Genomic DNA, 17,768 nt, shown 5'->3' with positions numbered 1-17,768 from the left:
TGTCTCGGCGCCACGTGTCTTTTTAAAGACGAGGTGAGTTGTAAATAATGTCTTCTTTTCTTATCAGAAGGGTCGAGACGCCACAGCTTGCTGCATATTTTACCCATTTTATGATTTGTCACATAACAGAGTCCCCGAGCCACCGTGACAGATCCATGTGACTGAGAGAAATGGACACCTGGGAACGGGACCGTCCTCTACGAGCTCATGAGAACACAGCTTTGTGATTAGCCAAGTGGGACTGGGAGGGGAGAGCATGTGTCAGTCGGACATCCCGGAGGCCACGCTGGGCCTGAAGCACCCCGACCCCCTGGTGAGAGAGGCCCACGTGATGGCCCACGACTACATCGACTACGTGACGGCGGGGGGGCAGGACGGCACGCTGGGCCCCGCCCCCAGCACCTGCAGCGAGGCCCTGCGGCACGCCGGCGACCAGCTCCTGGTGCGCTTCCCCATCTTCTTCAGGCGCTGGCCCCGCGTCTTCCAGGACGTGACGGAGAGCACGGCCTGCTCCATGCTGCTATCCATCCTGGACGAGCACTTTGCCCCCGCCACCCCCGGGGGGCGCCGCAGGGAGCTGGCCTGGAGTGCCGTGCTGTCGGTGTACGTGCTGGCCGGACAGATGGCCCTGCAGTGCCGTGAGAGGGGCATGGACGCCGTGCTGCCCCAGCTGAAGGAGTGCGTGGGGGCCTATGTGGAGCGGGTCATCTGTCCCCAGATACGGGACAAGGGAGGCTGGGTGAGTTAGCCCGCACCGCCAGGCAGGCAGGGTGGCATCTAGAGTCACAATGAAATCCAGATCATAACAATACACCTACTTGATCATAGAAAGCCAAAGGCACGCCCTCTTCCGCTTTAGGCATACGAACCAAAGGATTTCTACTGCCATTCTTTTTTCCACATACACTTTGTAAAATGCTTATAAAAAATAGTGTTACTTGGTCAAACCAAGCGATTCAGCTATATTTACAATCAGGAGAGACCAGAGAACATTTCACTCAGAGAGAGAAGAAAAAGGCAATTTATTTACTTTAATCTGCAATTTTTTTTTTTTTTTCCCCAAGTGAAATATTCTCTGGTCTCTCCTGATTCTAAATATAGCTGAATCACTTGTTAAGTGACCAAGTAAAACTATTTTCATAAGCATTTGACAAAGTGCATATGGGAAAAAAGAATGGCAGATGAAATCACTTGGTTCCTATGGCTAAACCGGAAGGGGCTTGGCTTTCTAGAAATGCAAAAAAAAAAATCAAAATCAAAATCAAAATCCTATTACTTTGACATCCTGGAGAAGTTGTATAATATACAGTCAGTGTACAAATTCCAACCAGTAATACCATCATTTTTTAACAAGCCCCTTCTACTCCTGCTCTCATCATATCAAACCCGCTTTAACTTGACGTTCAAAGTGACCGAGCAGCAATTCCCTTCTCCTATGATGTTTGTGTCCCAGTCAGGGGCGTAGCTATGGGTGGGCCTGGCTGGGCCTAGGTCCACCCACTTCTTGCCTAGGCCCATCCAATCACGAGACTTTAAAACTTCCTAAATGGCCGACATTACTGTCTTTCAGAGGCTGTTCTGGGCTCATTTTGAGAGAGGGAGTGAGGCTCCTGCTATCATATGAGACTAGAAGACCTAACACATGCTGCATTGGTGCCAACGAAGCAAAAAGTGGCATGGCCATTTTCAAAAGGGTCCCTTGACCTCTGACTTCAAGATATCTGAATGAGAATGGGTTGTAAGCCACAAGTCTCCCCTGTACAGCCATGCCCACTTTATACTAATCCTATGCAGTTTTGCAAAAAAAAAAAAAATTGCATGCAGTATAAATGTGTTATTTGCACCTATTCTTTTTGAATATGTTGGCATACTGGGGTCCCTAAACAGTTTTGGAATTTCCTAAATTGGGTCTGAGTGGAAAGTTGATACTGGTGTTATTAGAATATAGGAGAAATGATGTGATGATGCTGCCATGCTACTGTAGCATCACTTATGTCAGCATGTATTTTGAGCTGAGCTAAGCTGTTTGAATCCTCTACCCACAAGGCTTGGTCAGTGTCAAAAGTGGGGTTTTGCTAGGTGTCAAAAGGGCGTAAGTGCAATTATTACACCCTTTTGACAGCAAACAAAACAAACTTTAATGACTTTGCAGAACGCTATAAAACCATGACTAGAAAATGATCTCTCTGACCCTTTGAACAAATGGAATGACCTGTCCTGTTACCTAAAGAGCAGGTGGACCATGTGTCCCAGGACACATGACTTATTGATGTGTCCTGGCTGGGACACATTCAAAGAACTGTAACCCCCTGCAAACTCTTACTATCAGACCTCGTATTGACCAGTTCACACTCCTAACCTTATAGAATAACATTTGAATCTAGGCCTAAGTATTTAATGGGAATATTAACATATTTATATTCATCTAATATTGACATAGAATATGAATTAGAACATAGGATAGTATAAATTATGTTATCATGCTGCAATGCTAGCATTACTTACATCAGCATGCATTTTGAGCTGACCTAAGTGCTGTTAGGATCCTCCAGTCTACCCACAAGGCTTGGTCAGTGTCAGAAGTGGGGTTTTGCTACTGTAGGTGTCAAAATGGCGTACATGATGCAGTTACACCCTTTTTGACAGCAAACAAACCCTACTTTTACTGTCTTTGCAGTGAGCTATACAATGATTTGTACATAGGTATACAATGATTTCTTTATTTTACTCCTGCTTATATACATATTCACAGCGGACATTCTACATCACACTTATTCCCATCCACTTTTTTTCAGGCCCACCTGCAATTTCATTTGTGGCTACGCCCCTGGTGGCTCCGCCCCTGGTCCCACTGGCTGAATTGATTCATTCAGAAGAATCTGCAATTTGTCAATCTTTAAAGGAACACATGGCCGATTTCCAATCAGCTTTGTATCATTAGAACATCTGTAGTATATCCAAACACAGTTTTGCAGTCATGATTCTTTTAGTTTGACAGTTATGAGAGTTGAACAGTGATGTCATTTGTGCATGAATGACATCACTGTTCCACAACTGAACTCAAATCAACTCTCAAACTAACTGTCAAACTAAATGAATCATGCCTGCAAAACTGTTCCGTTTTTGGATATACTACTGATTTTGTAATGATACAGAGCTGGTTGACTGTTCCTTAAGCATTTCACTTTTGATGTTTGTTCTGGTCCAACCCATCCACCTTTGAATAGTTCCTCCCTGCATTAGGGCCACCCCAACCAGAAATTATGGAACAAAATTTGCTATTTCCTTGTGACTTTAAGTATGCACCCTTTTGTATAGCATCCATGATTACAGCCATTACCAGTGTATGGTGTACATAATGATATAGTGTGTTGTGTTCTTTGTGTTGTTGGCAGAGTGGTTTTGTGTCACGCTTTGGACAGAAGCAGGACTTGGAGAGCCAGGTGAAGAAACTGTGCTCTTGGACACTGCTGTTGCTGGCTATAAGTATACTGACTTATTTCTTGTGGAAAAGAATGGCTTAACCAACACTGCCACCTAGTGACCGGAACTGGGAAAAACGTGCTGGACTCAATATTGAATATCATCACCAGTGTCTAGAATGGCACTACAATGTATATGTTGTTAATCCAATGCAAAATTGTAAAATAAAATAAAACCATACATCGCCTATGTGTTTTCCAGTGTGGTGAGCTGAATTTGTGAGGAATACTTCAGCTATGCAGTAGTCACATGCTGGATAAGGACATGCTGTTTGTCAGATGATAGCTTGTTTGTGTAGCAGGATACAGACTTTGCTTTGGTATTTATGAACTGATCTGGTCTGAGCTCCACATCAGCTGTGCACACAGCTGACTATGCTGCATGATTACACACAGCTGACAGGCTGGCTGTCAGAGAAAAGTCTGATTTTCAAAGTGTTGCTGCTCTTGCTATGACAAGTTCCAGGCCTTTGTCATCTGTATAACTAAGTTTAGCTATATATATATATATATATATATATAAATAAATATATACACACACCCATATATATATGCTAAGTACCCAAATTAACTCCAGCTTTTAAAACAATCTTAGAATATATTTGTTAGTTCTCATTTGAGGTATTGCAGTAACTACCGTAAACCCAGGGTTCCTGCACAGAAGCACTTTTTCCAGACCCTGGTTTGTTTTTAAGATGATGTATAATGCAGATGGACATCTTGCCCCTTCTAACTAGGTCATATCACTATAGATTGACTTCTTCACAACAAATGTGAGATGATTTGATAGGATTCCTAGTTTCCATTTTGAAATTCCATATTTGTTGACTGGATTTGATTTTACTGTTTCATAGCTGCAAACTCATGGAGTGAAAAATGTGACAGGCAAACAAAAACACTCAAGAACCCTATTCTGGGGTTCAAGAGGTGACTGACTAGTTTGCAGGCCTGGTGAGTAATAGAATGCATGGTGACAGCAGCTGGGTGATGAGAATCCCTCAGTGGGGTAACATAAAAGCTATGGTGTGAATGAATCTGACCCAAACCATTTGTCCCACAACGATTTCCAAACATCCCTCTGAAAAGACCAGGATAGCAAATACTTTATATAGTGCATTTCCTACATAAAAAAGCACTCAAGTTAAATTACTCCCAACCAAGTAAAGATTAAAATTTGAAAAATACCAACTCATTAAATCCAGAGGCAAGACTTAAATGCAAAAAGGTTTTATTGACATGATCTCTGAATGTACAGAACATTGACATCTGCCTCACTCAAACGTCTGGTGGAGAGAATGTAAGCGACGTGGACCTGTGGAAAAGAACACACCAGGGAGGTGGATCCTATTGACTTCATTTTGAGGAGAAAGTAGAGTTGATTGAACACACCCTCAGAAAACATGTCGGGAGTGGGCTCAACTGAGGAGAACTTTAAAAAGAACCGCCGACGAGAGTGAGGAGAAGATCTAAGCAGTAGTTCTGTACAGACAAGAAAAATAAAGAACACAAAAAGCTGACAAACAAAAGTAAATTATACAGCAGCGTAGGGAGAGTAACATTTAGGCCAGGTCTTCGTCACCCTCCTCCTCGAACTCTCCTTCCTCCTCGGCCGTGGCGTCCTGGTACTGCTGGTACTCGCTCACCAGGTCGTTCATGTTGCTCTCTGCCTCGGTGAACTCCATCTCGTCCATGCCCTCGCCGGTGTACCAGTGGAGGAAGGCCTTGCGCCTGAACATGGCTGTGAACTGCTCGGAGATGCGCTTGAACAGCTCCTGGATGGCGGTGCTGTTGCCGATGAAGGTGGCGGCCATCTTGAGGCCCCGGGGAGGGATGTCGCAGACGGCGGTCTTGACGTTGTTGGGGATCCACTCCACGAAGTAGCTGCTGTTCTTGTTCTGCACGTTCAGCATCTGCTCGTCCACCTCCTTCATGGACATGCGGCCGCGGAAGATGGCTGCCACTGTCAGGTAGCGGCCGTGGCGGGGGTCGCACGCCGCCATCATGTTCTTGGCGTCAAACATCTGTTGGGTGAGCTCGGGCACGGTGAGGGACCTGTACTGCTGGCTGCCTCGGCTGGTGAGGGGGGCGAAGCCGGGCATGAAGAAGTGCAGACGGGGGAATGGCACCATGTTGACGGCAAGCTTACGCAGGTCGGCATTGAGCTGTCCGGGGAACCTGAGGCAGGTGGTGACACCGCTCATGGTGGCGGAGACGAGGTGGTTGAGGTCGCCGTACGAGGGGGTCGTGAGTTTGAGCGTGCGGAAGCAGATGTCGTACAGGGCCTCGTTGTCGATGCAGTAGGTCTCGTCTGTGTTTTCTACCAGCTGGTGGACCGACAGCGTGGCGTTGTAGGGCTCGACCACTGTGTCTGATACTTTGGGCGAGGGCACCACGCTGAAGGTGTTCATGATGCGGTCGGGGTACTCTTCACGGATCTTGCTGATGAGCAGGGTGCCCATGCCCGAGCCGGTTCCACCGCCCAGCGAGTGTGTCAGCTGGAAGCCCTGCAGGCAGTCGCAGCTCTCCGCCTCCTTCCTGACCACATCCAGGACCGAGTCCACCAGCTCAGCCCCCTCTGTGTAGTGACCCTTAGCCCAGTTGTTACCAGCACCGCTCTGGCCTGAAGGGAGGACAAAAAGCATCAGTTTATGGCACTCAGGGTGACATTAGCCGTATTGACTGAACATCTCCGGTTAGTGCTGCTGGCACAATGCAACAACAACCTACCAAAAACAAAGTTGTCTGGTCTGAAGATCTGGCCGAAGGGTCCGGACCTCACAGAGTCCATAGTGCCTGGCTCCAGATCAACCAGCACAGCACGGGGAACATATTTACCACCTGGGGGGGAAGGGGGGGGGGGAGGTCAAGTTATTAAAGTTGTCAATTTTTATTTATATAGCGCAAATCACAACAGATTATCATGTGACATTTTACATAGAGCTCATGCTCGATATCTAAAAAAAATCTATATCCATATACATCTATATATATATATAACAATCTTTATAATTTAATTGAATGAGGGCAGATTGAGACATACCAGAGGCTTCATTGTAGTAGACATTGATCCTGTCTAGCTGCAGGTCGCTGTCACCATGGTATGAGCCTGTTGGGTCAATGCCATGCTCGTCACTGATCACCTCCCAAAACTGCCAAGAAGAAGAAAAGAGAAAAAGTTAGCATGCCATCTGCTCTTCTGTAATGAATAGCACTGATAGAACTGCATATGACTATGGATTTATCAATCAACCCCCCCCTGCAAGAGATTGTGGTTTTATTAGATTACCGGTATGTTATAAATGCTGCATTTGCATCATGCAACCGTCAATGTGCGCCATCGTCGACTAAAGGCCCAATTATACTCCATTTTCATCCGTAAATAAGGGCGTCCGTTTCAAACGGTGTACCGGTAATCGTCACTGCCCACATACTTCCATGCGTCTTTCACGTTGGTATCATGTTAAGTAATACATCCACCAGTGGGCAGTAGAGAGTCAAATGCATGAGTGTGTGTGTGATTTTCCTCCGTTTCATGCGTATCCGTAAGCTTTCAGATGACGGACAGAAAACGGACGAAATGAACGCAGAGTACGGACAGAAGGCTCTGTCCGTCTCCGTCTCCGTCTTTAACGTTGAGTATAATTGGGCCTTAACGTAAACGTCATCCCTATTCAAATGTCCTTCAATGGTTAATCACTTCAAGAAAGACCCTTTCATTCAATGGTCGGAAATTCAATCTGAATTGCTTGAGATGACGGTTAAATCCATTGTGAACACCCTTTACAGCCCTAATAATGATCCGAATAGTGATTAAATCCGTCCTGATGGCAGTTTTGATAAGTAGGGCACACTCAGTGAAACAGGGTGTGGTTTAACACGCACACAAAGCACCGACTTCGGTACAAAACGCAGCCAAACGACACAGACGTTCGCACTCACCAGCTAAAAAATAGCACATATAACGTTAAGGTGATATCACTGACCTTTGCGCCGATCTGGTTTCCGCACTGGCCGGCTTGAAGATGAACAATTTCCCTCATTTTGTCTGGCGGGTAGCGAACAGCTCTACACAACGGCTGAGAGAGAGTGAAGAATGCGCGCGCACAACTCCAGCGCCCTGCTTTATGTCAAGCTAGACCCCGCCCTCAAGCAGGATCTCGCACGTCCATTGGCTGATAGTCCCGAACCACTTTGACAGACACATCTTCCATCCAATCGAGTTTCAAATGCTTATCCGCCATTGGCCCGCTTGGCTGTCAGTCACGTTTTATCTCTAACGTGTGACTTTACAGTCTAATCTGTGCAGGAGTCATGTCTGTCTGCTTCTCTTATGGCGAAGCAGGAATCCGCCAGAGAGAGATGACAGGTTTCACACGGACTGTTTGACACCAGCTGATCGCGTTCACACGCACAGCAACACAGAAGAATCTGCCATTTGTCAATCTTTAAAGGAACACATGGCCGATTTCCAATCAGCTTTGTATCATTAGAACATCTGTAGTATATCCAAACACAGTTTTGCAGGCATGATTCTTTTAGTTTGACAGTTATGAGAGTTGACCAGTGATGTCATTTGTGCATGAATGACATCACTGTTCCACAACTGAACTCAAATCAACTCTCAAACTAACTGTCAAACTAAATGAATCATGCCTGCAAGTGCAAAACTGTTCAGTTTTTGGATATACTACTGATTTTGTAATGATACAGAGCTGGTTGACTGTTCCTTAAGCATTTCATTTTTGATGTTTGTTCTGGTCCAACTCATCCACCTTTGAATAGTTCCTCCCTGCATTAGGGCCACCCCAACCAGAAATTATGGAAGAAAATGTGCTATTTCCTTGTGACTTTAAGTATGCACCCTTTTGTATAGCATCCATGATAACAACCATTACCAGTGTATAGTGTACATAATGATTGATTGATTGATTGATTGAGTTCTTTATTGATAATGAATACACAGTATATACAATATACATATATACATACACAGGCCCACCATTATCAAAAGGATAAAAACGCAATAAAGCTGACAGCTTATTTCCATTGCGGTCCTCATGATATAGTGTGTTGTGTTCTTTGTGTTGTTGGCAGAGTGGTTTTGTGTCACGCTTTGGACAGAAGCAGGACTTGGAGGGCCAGGTGAAGAAACTGTGCTCTTGGACACTGCTGTTGCTGGCTATAAGTATACTGACTTATTTCCTGTGGAAAAGAATGGCTTAACCAACACTGCCACCTAGTGACCGGAACTGGGAGAAATGTGCTGGACTCAATATTGAATATCATCACCAGTGTCTAGAATGGCACTACAATGTATATGTTGTTAATCCAATACAAAATTGTAAAATAAAATAAAACCATACATCGTCTATGTGTTTTCCAGTGTGGTGAGCTGAATTTGTGAGGAATACTTCAGCTATGCAGTAGTCACATGCTGGATAAGGACATGCTGTTTGTCAGATGATAGCTTGTTTGTGTAGCAGGATACGGACTTTGCTCTGGTATTTATGAACGGATCTGATCTGAGCTCCACATCAGCTGTGCACACAGCTGACTATGCTGCATGATTACACACAGCTGACAGGCTGGCTGTCAGAGAAAAGTCTGATTTTCAAAGTGTTGCTGCTCTTGCTATGACAAGTTCCATGCCTTTGTCATCTGTATAACTAAGTTCAGCTATATATATATATATATATACACACCTATATATATATATATACACATACATATGCTACAGTACCCAAATTAACTCCAGCTTTTAAAACAATCTTAGAATATATTGGTTAGTTCTCATTTCAGAGGTATTGCAGTAACTAAACCCAGGGTTCCTGCACAGGACTTTTTCCAGACCCTGGTTTGTTTTTAAGATGATGTATAATGGAGATGGACATCTTGCCCCTTCTAACTAGGTCATATCACTATAGATTTTTACTCCTTCACAACAAATGTGAGATGATTTGATAAGATTCCTAGTTTCCATTTTGAAATTCCATATTTGTTGACTGGATTTGATTTTACTGTTTCATAGCTGCAAACTCATGGAGTGAAAAATGTGACATAGCAGGCACACAAAAACTACACAGAATGCCCTATTGTGGGATGAAAGAGGTGACTGACTAGTTTACAGGTATAGTATTTGGTAGAACGTGAACAGATGAGACTCCGTCATAGTGGGTTAATATAAAAGCTATTGTGTGAATGAATCTGACCCAATTTTTCCCATAATGATCAAAAAATACTTTTCCATTAGCAACTCTGCTTGATAAACATCCTTCTGAGAAGACCAGGATAGTGCATTTCCTACATAAAAAAAACACTTAAGTTACATTACTCCCAACCAAGTAAAGATTGAAATTGGAAAAATACCAACTCATTAAATCCAGAGGCAAGACTTAAATGCAAAAAGGTTTTATTGACATGATCTCTGAATGTACAGAACCTTGACACCTGCCTCACTCAAACGTCTGGCGGAGAGAATGTAAGCGATGCGGACCTGTGGAAAAGAACACACCAGGGAGGTGGATCCTATTGACTTCATTTTGAGGAGAAAGTAGAGTTGATTGAACACACCCTCAGAAAACATGTCGGGAGTGGGCTCAACTGAGAACTTTAAAAAGAACCGCCGACGAGAGTGAGGAGAAGATTGAAGCAGTAGTTCTGTACAGACAAGAAAAATAAAGAACACAAAAAGCTGACAAACAAAAGTAAATTATACAGCAGCGTAGGGAGAGTAACATTTAGGCCAGGTCTTCGTCACCCTCCTCCTCGAACTCTCCTTCCTCCTCGGCCGTGGCGTCCTGGTACTGCTGGTACTCGCTCACCAGGTCGTTCATGTTGCTCTCTGCCTCGGTGAACTCCATCTCGTCCATGCCCTCGCCGGTGTACCAGTGGAGGAAGGCCTTGCGCCTGAACATGGCTGTGAACTGCTCGGAGATGCGCTTGAACAGCTCCTGGATGGCGGTGCTGTTGCCGATGAAGGTGGCGGCCATCTTGAGGCCCCGGGGAGGGATGTCGCAGACGGCGGTCTTGACGTTGTTGGGGATCCACTCCACGAAGTAGCTGCTGTTCTTGTTCTGCACGTTCAGCATCTGCTCGTCCACCTCCTTCATGGACATGCGGCCGCGGAAGATGGCTGCCACTGTCAGGTAGCGGCCGTGGCGGGGGTCGCACGCCGCCATCATGTTCTTGGCGTCAAACATCTGTTGGGTGAGCTCGGGCACGGTGAGGGACCTGTACTGCTGGCTGCCTCGGCTGGTGAGGGGGGCGAAGCCGGGCATGAAGAAGTGCAGACGGGGGAATGGCACCATGTTGACGGCCAGCTTACGCAGGTCGGCATTGAGCTGTCCGGGGAACCTGAGGCAGGTGGTGACACCGCTCATGGTGGCGGAGACGAGGTGGTTGAGGTCGCCGTACGAGGGGGTCGTGAGTTTGAGCGTGCGGAAGCAGATGTCGTACAGGGCCTCGTTGTCGATGCAGTAGGTCTCGTCTGTGTTTTCTACCAGCTGGTGGACCGACAGCGTGGCGTTGTAGGGCTCGACCACTGTGTCTGATACTTTGGGCGAGGGCACCACGCTGAAGGTGTTCATGATGCGGTCGGGGTACTCTTCACGGATCTTGCTGATGAGCAGGGTGCCCATGCCCGAGCCGGTTCCACCGCCCAGGGAGTGTGTCAGCTGGAAGCCCTGCAGGCAGTCGCAGCTCTCCGCCTCCTTCCTGACCACGTCCAGGACAGAGTCCACCAGCTCAGCCCCCTCTGTGTAGTGACCCTTAGCCCAGTTGTTACCAGCACCGCTCTGGCCTGAAGGGAGGACAAAAAGCATCAGTTTATGGCACTCAGGGTGACATTAGCCGTATTGACTGAACATCTCCGGTTAGTGCTGCTGGCACAATGCAACAACAACCTACCAAAAACAAAGTTGTCTGGTCTGAAGACCTGGCCGAAGGGTCCGGACCTCACAGAGTCCATAGTGCCTGGCTCCAGATCAACCAACACAGCACGGGGAACATATTTACCACCTGGGGGGGAAGGGGTGAGGTCAAGTTATTAAAGTTGTCAATTTTTATTTATATAGCGCAAATCATAACAGACTATCATGTGACATTTTACATAGAGCTCATGCTCGATATCTAAAAAAATCTATCTATATACATCTATATATAACAATCTTTATAATTTAATTGAATGAGGGCAGATTGAGACATACCAGAGGCTTCATTGTAGTAGACATTGATCCTGTCTAGCTGCAGGTCGCTGTCACCATGGTATGTGCCTGTTGGGTCAATGCCATGCTCGTCACTGATCACCTCCCAAAACTGCCAAGAAGAAGAAAAGAGAAAAAGTTAGCATGCCATCTGCTCTTCTGTAATGAATAGCACTGATAGAACTGCATATGACTATGGATTTATCAATCAACCCCCCCCTGCAAGAGATTGTGGTTTTATTAGATTATGTTATAAATGCTGTATTTGAGTCGTTCCAAACTATTAACTTCCCGCCATATAGCACTCGGCGCGCGCGGCATGACCTCCTATTGGCTGGGTTATGAATTCGAAAAATCCATGTTAACGTCACTAACCACCGCCCACTTCCGGCGAAAAACCGGGCGCGGTTTGAAAGGCAGTTAGGCCGCAGGCCTCAATAAGCCGGTAACCATAAAATAATCAAATAAATAAATAAATAAATAAATAAAACTTTAAAAAAACAAGCAATCGAATCCGTTGCATTAATGACGTCGTTTATGAAAAGGGGAAATGAAGCGCGAGGCCCTGGCTTTTGTCTGGAGCCAGACAGTTACTTCCTTTTTGCGCATTGCAGTGGGCCCAATGAATGATGCGTTAAACGTTAATCCTGTTCTCAATCAACAGCCGTCACTACCCATCATGCAACCGTCAATGTGCGCCATCGTCGACTAACCTAAACGTCATCCCTATTCAAATGTCATTCAACGGTTAATCACTTCAAGAAAGACCCTTTCATTCAATGGTCGGAAATTCAATCTGAATTGCTTGAGATGACGGTTAAATCCGTTGTGGACACCCTTTACAGCCCTAATAATGATCCGAATAGTGATTAAACTCGTCCTGATGGCAGTTTTGATAAGTAGGGCACACTCAGTGAAACAGAGGTGTGGTTTAACACGCACACAAACAAAGCACCGACTTCGGTAGAAAACGCAGCCAAACGACACAGACGTTCGCACTCACCAGCTAAAAAATAGCACATATAACGTTACGGTGATATCACTGACCTTTGCGCCGATCTGGTTTCCGCACTGGCCGGCTTGAAGATGAACAATTTCCCTCATTTTGTCTGGCGGGTAGCAAACAGCTCTACACAACGGCTGAGAGAGAGTGAAGAATGCGCGCGCACAACTCCAGCGCCCTCCTTTATGTCAAGCTAGACCCCGCCCTCTGTGCAGGATCTCGCACGTCCATTGGCTGATAGTCCCGAACCACTTTGACAGACACATCTTCCATCCAATCGAGTTTCAAATGCTTATCCGCCATTGGCCCGCTTGGCTGTCAGTCACGTTTTATCTCTAACGTGTGACTCTACAGTCTAATCTGTGCTGTGCTGGAGTCATGTCTGTCTGCTTCTCTTATGGCGAAGCAGGAATCCGCCAGAGAGAGATGACAGGTTTCACACGGAGTGTTTGACACCAGCAGATCGCGTTCACACGGACAGCAACACATGTATTCACTGATCGAAGGTACACAGTTTAGTTGTCCAAATGGAGAGCCGTTTAATAGTGATCTTAGTCGTCCACAGTCCACGTGGCTGGTTGTCAGGCCACAATGGCCTGGAATAGCAAAAGGAAAATTGTCGCAGAATAATAATACAATATAGCAAAAGTTCATGCTAATAATAGCCAATAGGCCAGTGATTCTCAACCCGTTTCAATAAGGGCCCCTAATTTAGTTTTAGTACACATAAAGCCTCAGACGCCACATTTGATGAGATGTATGTCTCTTTGATCCAAATCTGAGAATACTTTCATTGTTAGATATGATTTTGTCCAGGCACCCAGCGAGCACAAAACGTTTTTTCAACGTTGATTTTTAGTTGAAATCTGGGTGATATTGGGTTTGAACGTCTAAGACCTAATTTCACCCTCTTTTCAACCGGCTAAAATGCGGTTACAACGTCAACGTGTAAAAAAACACAATTTGGTTCATCATATTGTTAAAACATTTGTTGTAGCTTGGAATAGAGGCAATATTGATAGTGTGTGGATTGGCATTTGTCCATTTTATTGTGTAACTGAGCGTTGAAATCTGGTCTATACGAAAACTACATTTCAACGCATTTTATGTCACATGAAACATGAATGTCGCAAAATAACTGGGATGTGGAGGCTAAATGACATCACATCCGTTTTGTTAGCGTTCCATTTGCAGAAAACTTGAGCTGGGAAGTTCACTGTTCATTGGTCAGATCCAGTCGCTAGCCATTGTTAGCCATTGTTAGCAATAAAATTGACAACATGGCATTTCGCGGCAATTTGCGCATACAAACACTGCAGCCTCATGTCCACACAGATAGATGTTAGGCAGTGCTGTGTGTACAGCTGATGTAATGAGACACAAACAAAACAGAAGTGCTAAACAACATTACTACGATTATACTACTACTGTTGTTGCGCGGCGCAGCCATCTTGGATTTTTGAGGTTGGGGCTGCTGAGACTCCTACGAGTTTGGAATGGGACATACCAGCTCTGATGACGTCACCGCCCAGCTCATGACCTTTGAAGTCGTAAGATTACCAGTCCCCAGTTATAAAGGAATGCACGAAGATAGGCTATGTGGTGCCAGCAAAAAGCTTCCAGGACACAACTATGGTTAATAGTTTAGCGCAATACTATAAAATAATGAATTCAGTTCCTGCCGCAACGTGCATGCGCAAGTACTTAATTGCTAGCTATACTAACCGTGACTGACTAGACTAGACCAAAGCAAGTCTGCACCGGTCTGCACCAAGTGCGGAACGCTATGTTATTGTAACAGCTGTATACAAGGCTCTGTGTACCTCCTCAGTCTCTGGTGTTAAATGAAGTAACCTCTGAAGCCATAGGCTACAGCCTATAGACAACACACACACACAACATAATTTTAGTCTGTTACATTAATATAATAGTCTAACTTAACTCCCGATCGTCGACAATCATGTAGTCTACAAGTTGTGTGCGAGATAGAGTATATATGTGCCCAGCTCTCTATAGAGTATAAGGAAATGTATAGCTCAGCGCGTTAAGCGGACTGGCTTGAATGTGGGAAAGCGGGGTTCGAATCCCGTGTGCGCTGCTGAATTTTTAATTTAAGAACCTGGTGAAATATGGTCTAAATCTAAACGTTCAATAAACGTCTGCAAATAGTGGGTGAAAAAACTTTCACTTTCAAACCTTCCTTGCACGTTTTTTCAACGTTGACCCTAAACGTTTTTTAAACGTCTTTTCAACCGAAAAATGCTCGCTGGGCAGAAACAGAATAGCATGGCTATTAGGCTACCTGTGTATTGAGAGTAGAGAGAGATCAGTGAAACTGATCAAAATAGTCATTCTTCTACATTCTCCAATCATGTTCATTTCTATGTTGTCAATTCCACTTTACCATGTTGCTACCACACGAGAAAAGCAACCCCCATTTGGAGGCACAATTTTATTTTGTGGGTACTGTAGGCTATAACAGCAGTGATTTTCAATGTAACGTTAGACCATTAGACCTATAGGTTTACCATAGAGCCCATTAGACCTATAGGTTACAGAGCTCCATGAGTCTGCTTTGCACTCTCCAACACTGCAGTAATGTTGCAGTCAGAATCTGACGTGGGAGTCCTGTCTGTGACAGACAGAATCTGACGTGGGTCAGTCCTGTCTGTGACAGACAGAATCTGACGTGGGTCAGTCCTGTCTGTGACAGACAGAATCTGATGTGGGTCAGTCCTGTCTGTGACAGACATAATCTGACGTGGGTCAGTCCTGTCTGTGGGAGTCCTGTCTGTGACAGTCTGTGGGAGTCCTGTCTGTGACAGTCTGTGACTGTCTGTCCCACGTCAGATTCTGCATGAATTGGGGGGCTAATTGAATGGGGGGCTCACCTCACTGGTATTTCCTGTAGTCTCTGAATGAGGGGTTGGGCATGGTATCAGGGGCGGTTGGTACCGTTGGGAACTTTGAAGAAACAAACCTAGTAAGCAAGATTCCAGCACCCTCGATCAACGCCAGCAGAATGCCCCCCATGGCTGCAGAGCCTAGCATGGCTACTGGTCCATTTCTTGCAGCAAGCATAGCTCCAGTCACGGCACCACTTGTGATGGTGTTCCAGGGATCCTCCTTCCCTCGCACTTTCACCAAACCACAGTCCATCATGGAGAAGAGGCCTCCCCATACTGCAAAGCTGCCTCCCAGCTGTGGCGCTCTGGTTGTGATGGCAGCCATGCTGCTTTTCATCCTGTACTTCATCCCTGAAGGTGCATTTCTGAATCCTTTGCCTGCCTGGAATATCCCCCCTCCAACAGCCCCCATGGTGAACGCACCACCACAGTCATCCACTATCCTCCAGGGGCAGGGCTCCCTTGCATATTCCTCCATTTGGTTCTTCTTCGTCTATTTTGTTCTTTCGCTGCTCCCTTGTGACATCATACTTGACAATCTCACTGTTGACATTGTGACGTGTCACTTTTGACATGGCTGTCAACAGTTGTTGCTCGAGTGACATCACAGTTGTTCAAGTGACATCACTGATGACATCACTGATATCACTTATGCATAGGATTGGTGATGTCGAGGTCATCAGTGATGTCACTCGAGCAATTGTGATGTCATCAGTGATGTCTGTATGCCTGTATTTGGCCACGATTATTCGGTTTCATAAAGACCTTTGCTATAGAGCGCCGCAGGAACGAGGTGCTCGTTCGACTGCTAACAGTCGTGGTTCTTCACTGTTTTCGCCTATGGGAGTTTTGAATGGGTTTTTGGCACGATGCTTCTAATAATCTCTCTGGGCAACGCTGGCTTAATCAAACGCGAACCAGTGTTTAGTAACATCATCTTCACACACGAGGACCACTTTTATGAGTTTTGAAGCTTTTACGTGCCGTTAAAAGGGCGGCTGGCTAGCTAGCAAATGGCTAAATGAGACTACACTGTTGAGTCAATGGGGATATATACGTCAATAACGTCACCACTTCAAAGGACGAACACGGAAATTCTCTTTCCCTCACCTGGTTCAGCCCCGTTCAGCCCGGGGTAATCAGTGCACACATCAACAACAGTCCAGGTTGAGTGCTGACGTGACGTGGAAGCCTATGCGACAGTGTGTAGTTCTGGATTAGCTTAGCTCAAGCTTTTTACTTCTAGGGCTCACATTTACGCTACAAAACTCATGAAAGTGGTCCTCATGTGTGAAGATTATCCCGCTGAACTCTGGTTCGTGTTTGATTAATCTTGCGTTGCCCAGATACCGTATTTGAAGCATCGCGGCAAAAACCCATTCAAAAATCCCATAGACAGAAACAGTGAAGAACCAGGAAGTCCAGGACTTCCGCGTTCTGACTACAAAAATACGTCATCCCTGCGGCTCTCTATTACCATGGACATAAAGTTATGTGTATTTGCATGTTATGACTGTCTGATCTAGATAAGAGCAGCTGTAGGCGTATATAAACTGGGCAATCATGTTTTGGCACCGGTTTGCTCCAGACCCGTCATCACACAAGCAACAGTGGGAATGATGTTTCTGATAATGTGTCTGGATGAAAACTAGATGAGAAAGTCTATTCAGACTCAGACTCTGTGGCCCCGAGGAGCAAGGGGCCACAAACACTACTGCTGGCTGAGGATTAAGCTTCTCCAGTGCGCGGTCAGGGACTTCTACACATTACAACAGGCCTTTTATACTCGCTCTCTGCTGGCCTGCTCCACCTCTAGTACAGCATCTACGCATACCTCGCATTTTCATGTAGATTAGGCAGATCTCACACATAGTAGAGACCGAGGTTTTCTGTGAGGGAATGAATAGGAATTGATCAAAACAAAGGAAAAACTAATTCAATCTGAATAGTCGTGTACGGCTTCATATTAAAACACGATTTCAGACGGACAAGCCCGTCTTTTATTGTCAACACTTCAACACATGCATGCGGCCACAAACACACACTCATGCTGACGGTGGCCGGTGAAATTTGTTCTCTGCATTTGACCCATCCAGGCTTGTCCTTTCCTCCAGGGGGCAGGCCAGGAGCAGTGGTCGCTTTTTCTTTCCAGCGCCCGGGGACCAACTTCGGATGT

At 45.6% G+C, this 17,768-nt stretch overlaps 3 protein-coding genes and 1 pseudogene across 4 annotated transcripts; 1 reads left to right on the top strand and 3 right to left on the bottom strand.

The window, feature by feature from the left end:
* Positions 1-256: 256 nt before the first annotated feature.
* bcl2l16 (BCL2 like 16) lies at positions 257-3,524 on the top strand (the record flags this gene model as incomplete). Its single annotated transcript, XM_083645492.1, has 2 exons — positions 257-739; positions 3,396-3,524. The coding sequence occupies 2 exons, from the start codon at positions 257-259 to the stop codon at positions 3,522-3,524; spliced, it is 612 nt and encodes a 203-aa protein (XP_083501618.1).
* Positions 3,525-4,698: 1,174 nt separating this feature from the next.
* LOC310783647 (tubulin beta-1 chain-like) lies at positions 4,699-7,578 on the bottom strand. The gene is made up of 4 exons (XM_083644555.1): positions 7,466-7,578; positions 6,523-6,631; positions 6,210-6,320; positions 4,699-6,102 (listed from the first exon to the last, which is right to left on the bottom strand). Exons 1-4 carry the CDS (start codon positions 7,520-7,522, stop codon positions 5,042-5,044), a joined length of 1,338 nt encoding a protein of 445 aa, XP_083500681.1. The 5' UTR covers positions 7,523-7,578; the 3' UTR covers positions 4,699-5,041.
* A 2,302-nt stretch (positions 7,579-9,880) lies between these two features.
* Positions 9,881-12,829, bottom strand: LOC310783934 (tubulin beta-1 chain). The gene is made up of 4 exons (XM_083644867.1): positions 12,731-12,829; positions 11,687-11,795; positions 11,388-11,498; positions 9,881-11,280 (listed from the first exon to the last, which is right to left on the bottom strand). The coding sequence occupies exons 1-4, from the start codon at positions 12,785-12,787 to the stop codon at positions 10,220-10,222; spliced, it is 1,338 nt and encodes a 445-aa protein (XP_083500993.1). The 5' UTR covers positions 12,788-12,829; the 3' UTR covers positions 9,881-10,219.
* A 2,749-nt stretch (positions 12,830-15,578) lies between these two features.
* Positions 15,579-16,070, bottom strand: LOC310784508 (mitochondrial import inner membrane translocase subunit Tim17-A pseudogene; annotated as a pseudogene). The gene has a single exon. The product of its transcript is annotated as a mitochondrial import inner membrane translocase subunit Tim17-A pseudogene (transcript).
* Positions 16,071-17,768: the final 1,698 nt, after the last annotated feature.

The sequence above is a fragment of the Poromitra crassiceps genome, assembly GCF_964638095.1.
Source record: "Poromitra crassiceps genome assembly, chromosome: 10".
Taxonomy (NCBI): domain Eukaryota; kingdom Metazoa; phylum Chordata; class Actinopteri; order Beryciformes; family Melamphaidae; genus Poromitra; species Poromitra crassiceps.
This window is presented reverse-complemented; position numbering and strand designations above follow the sequence as displayed.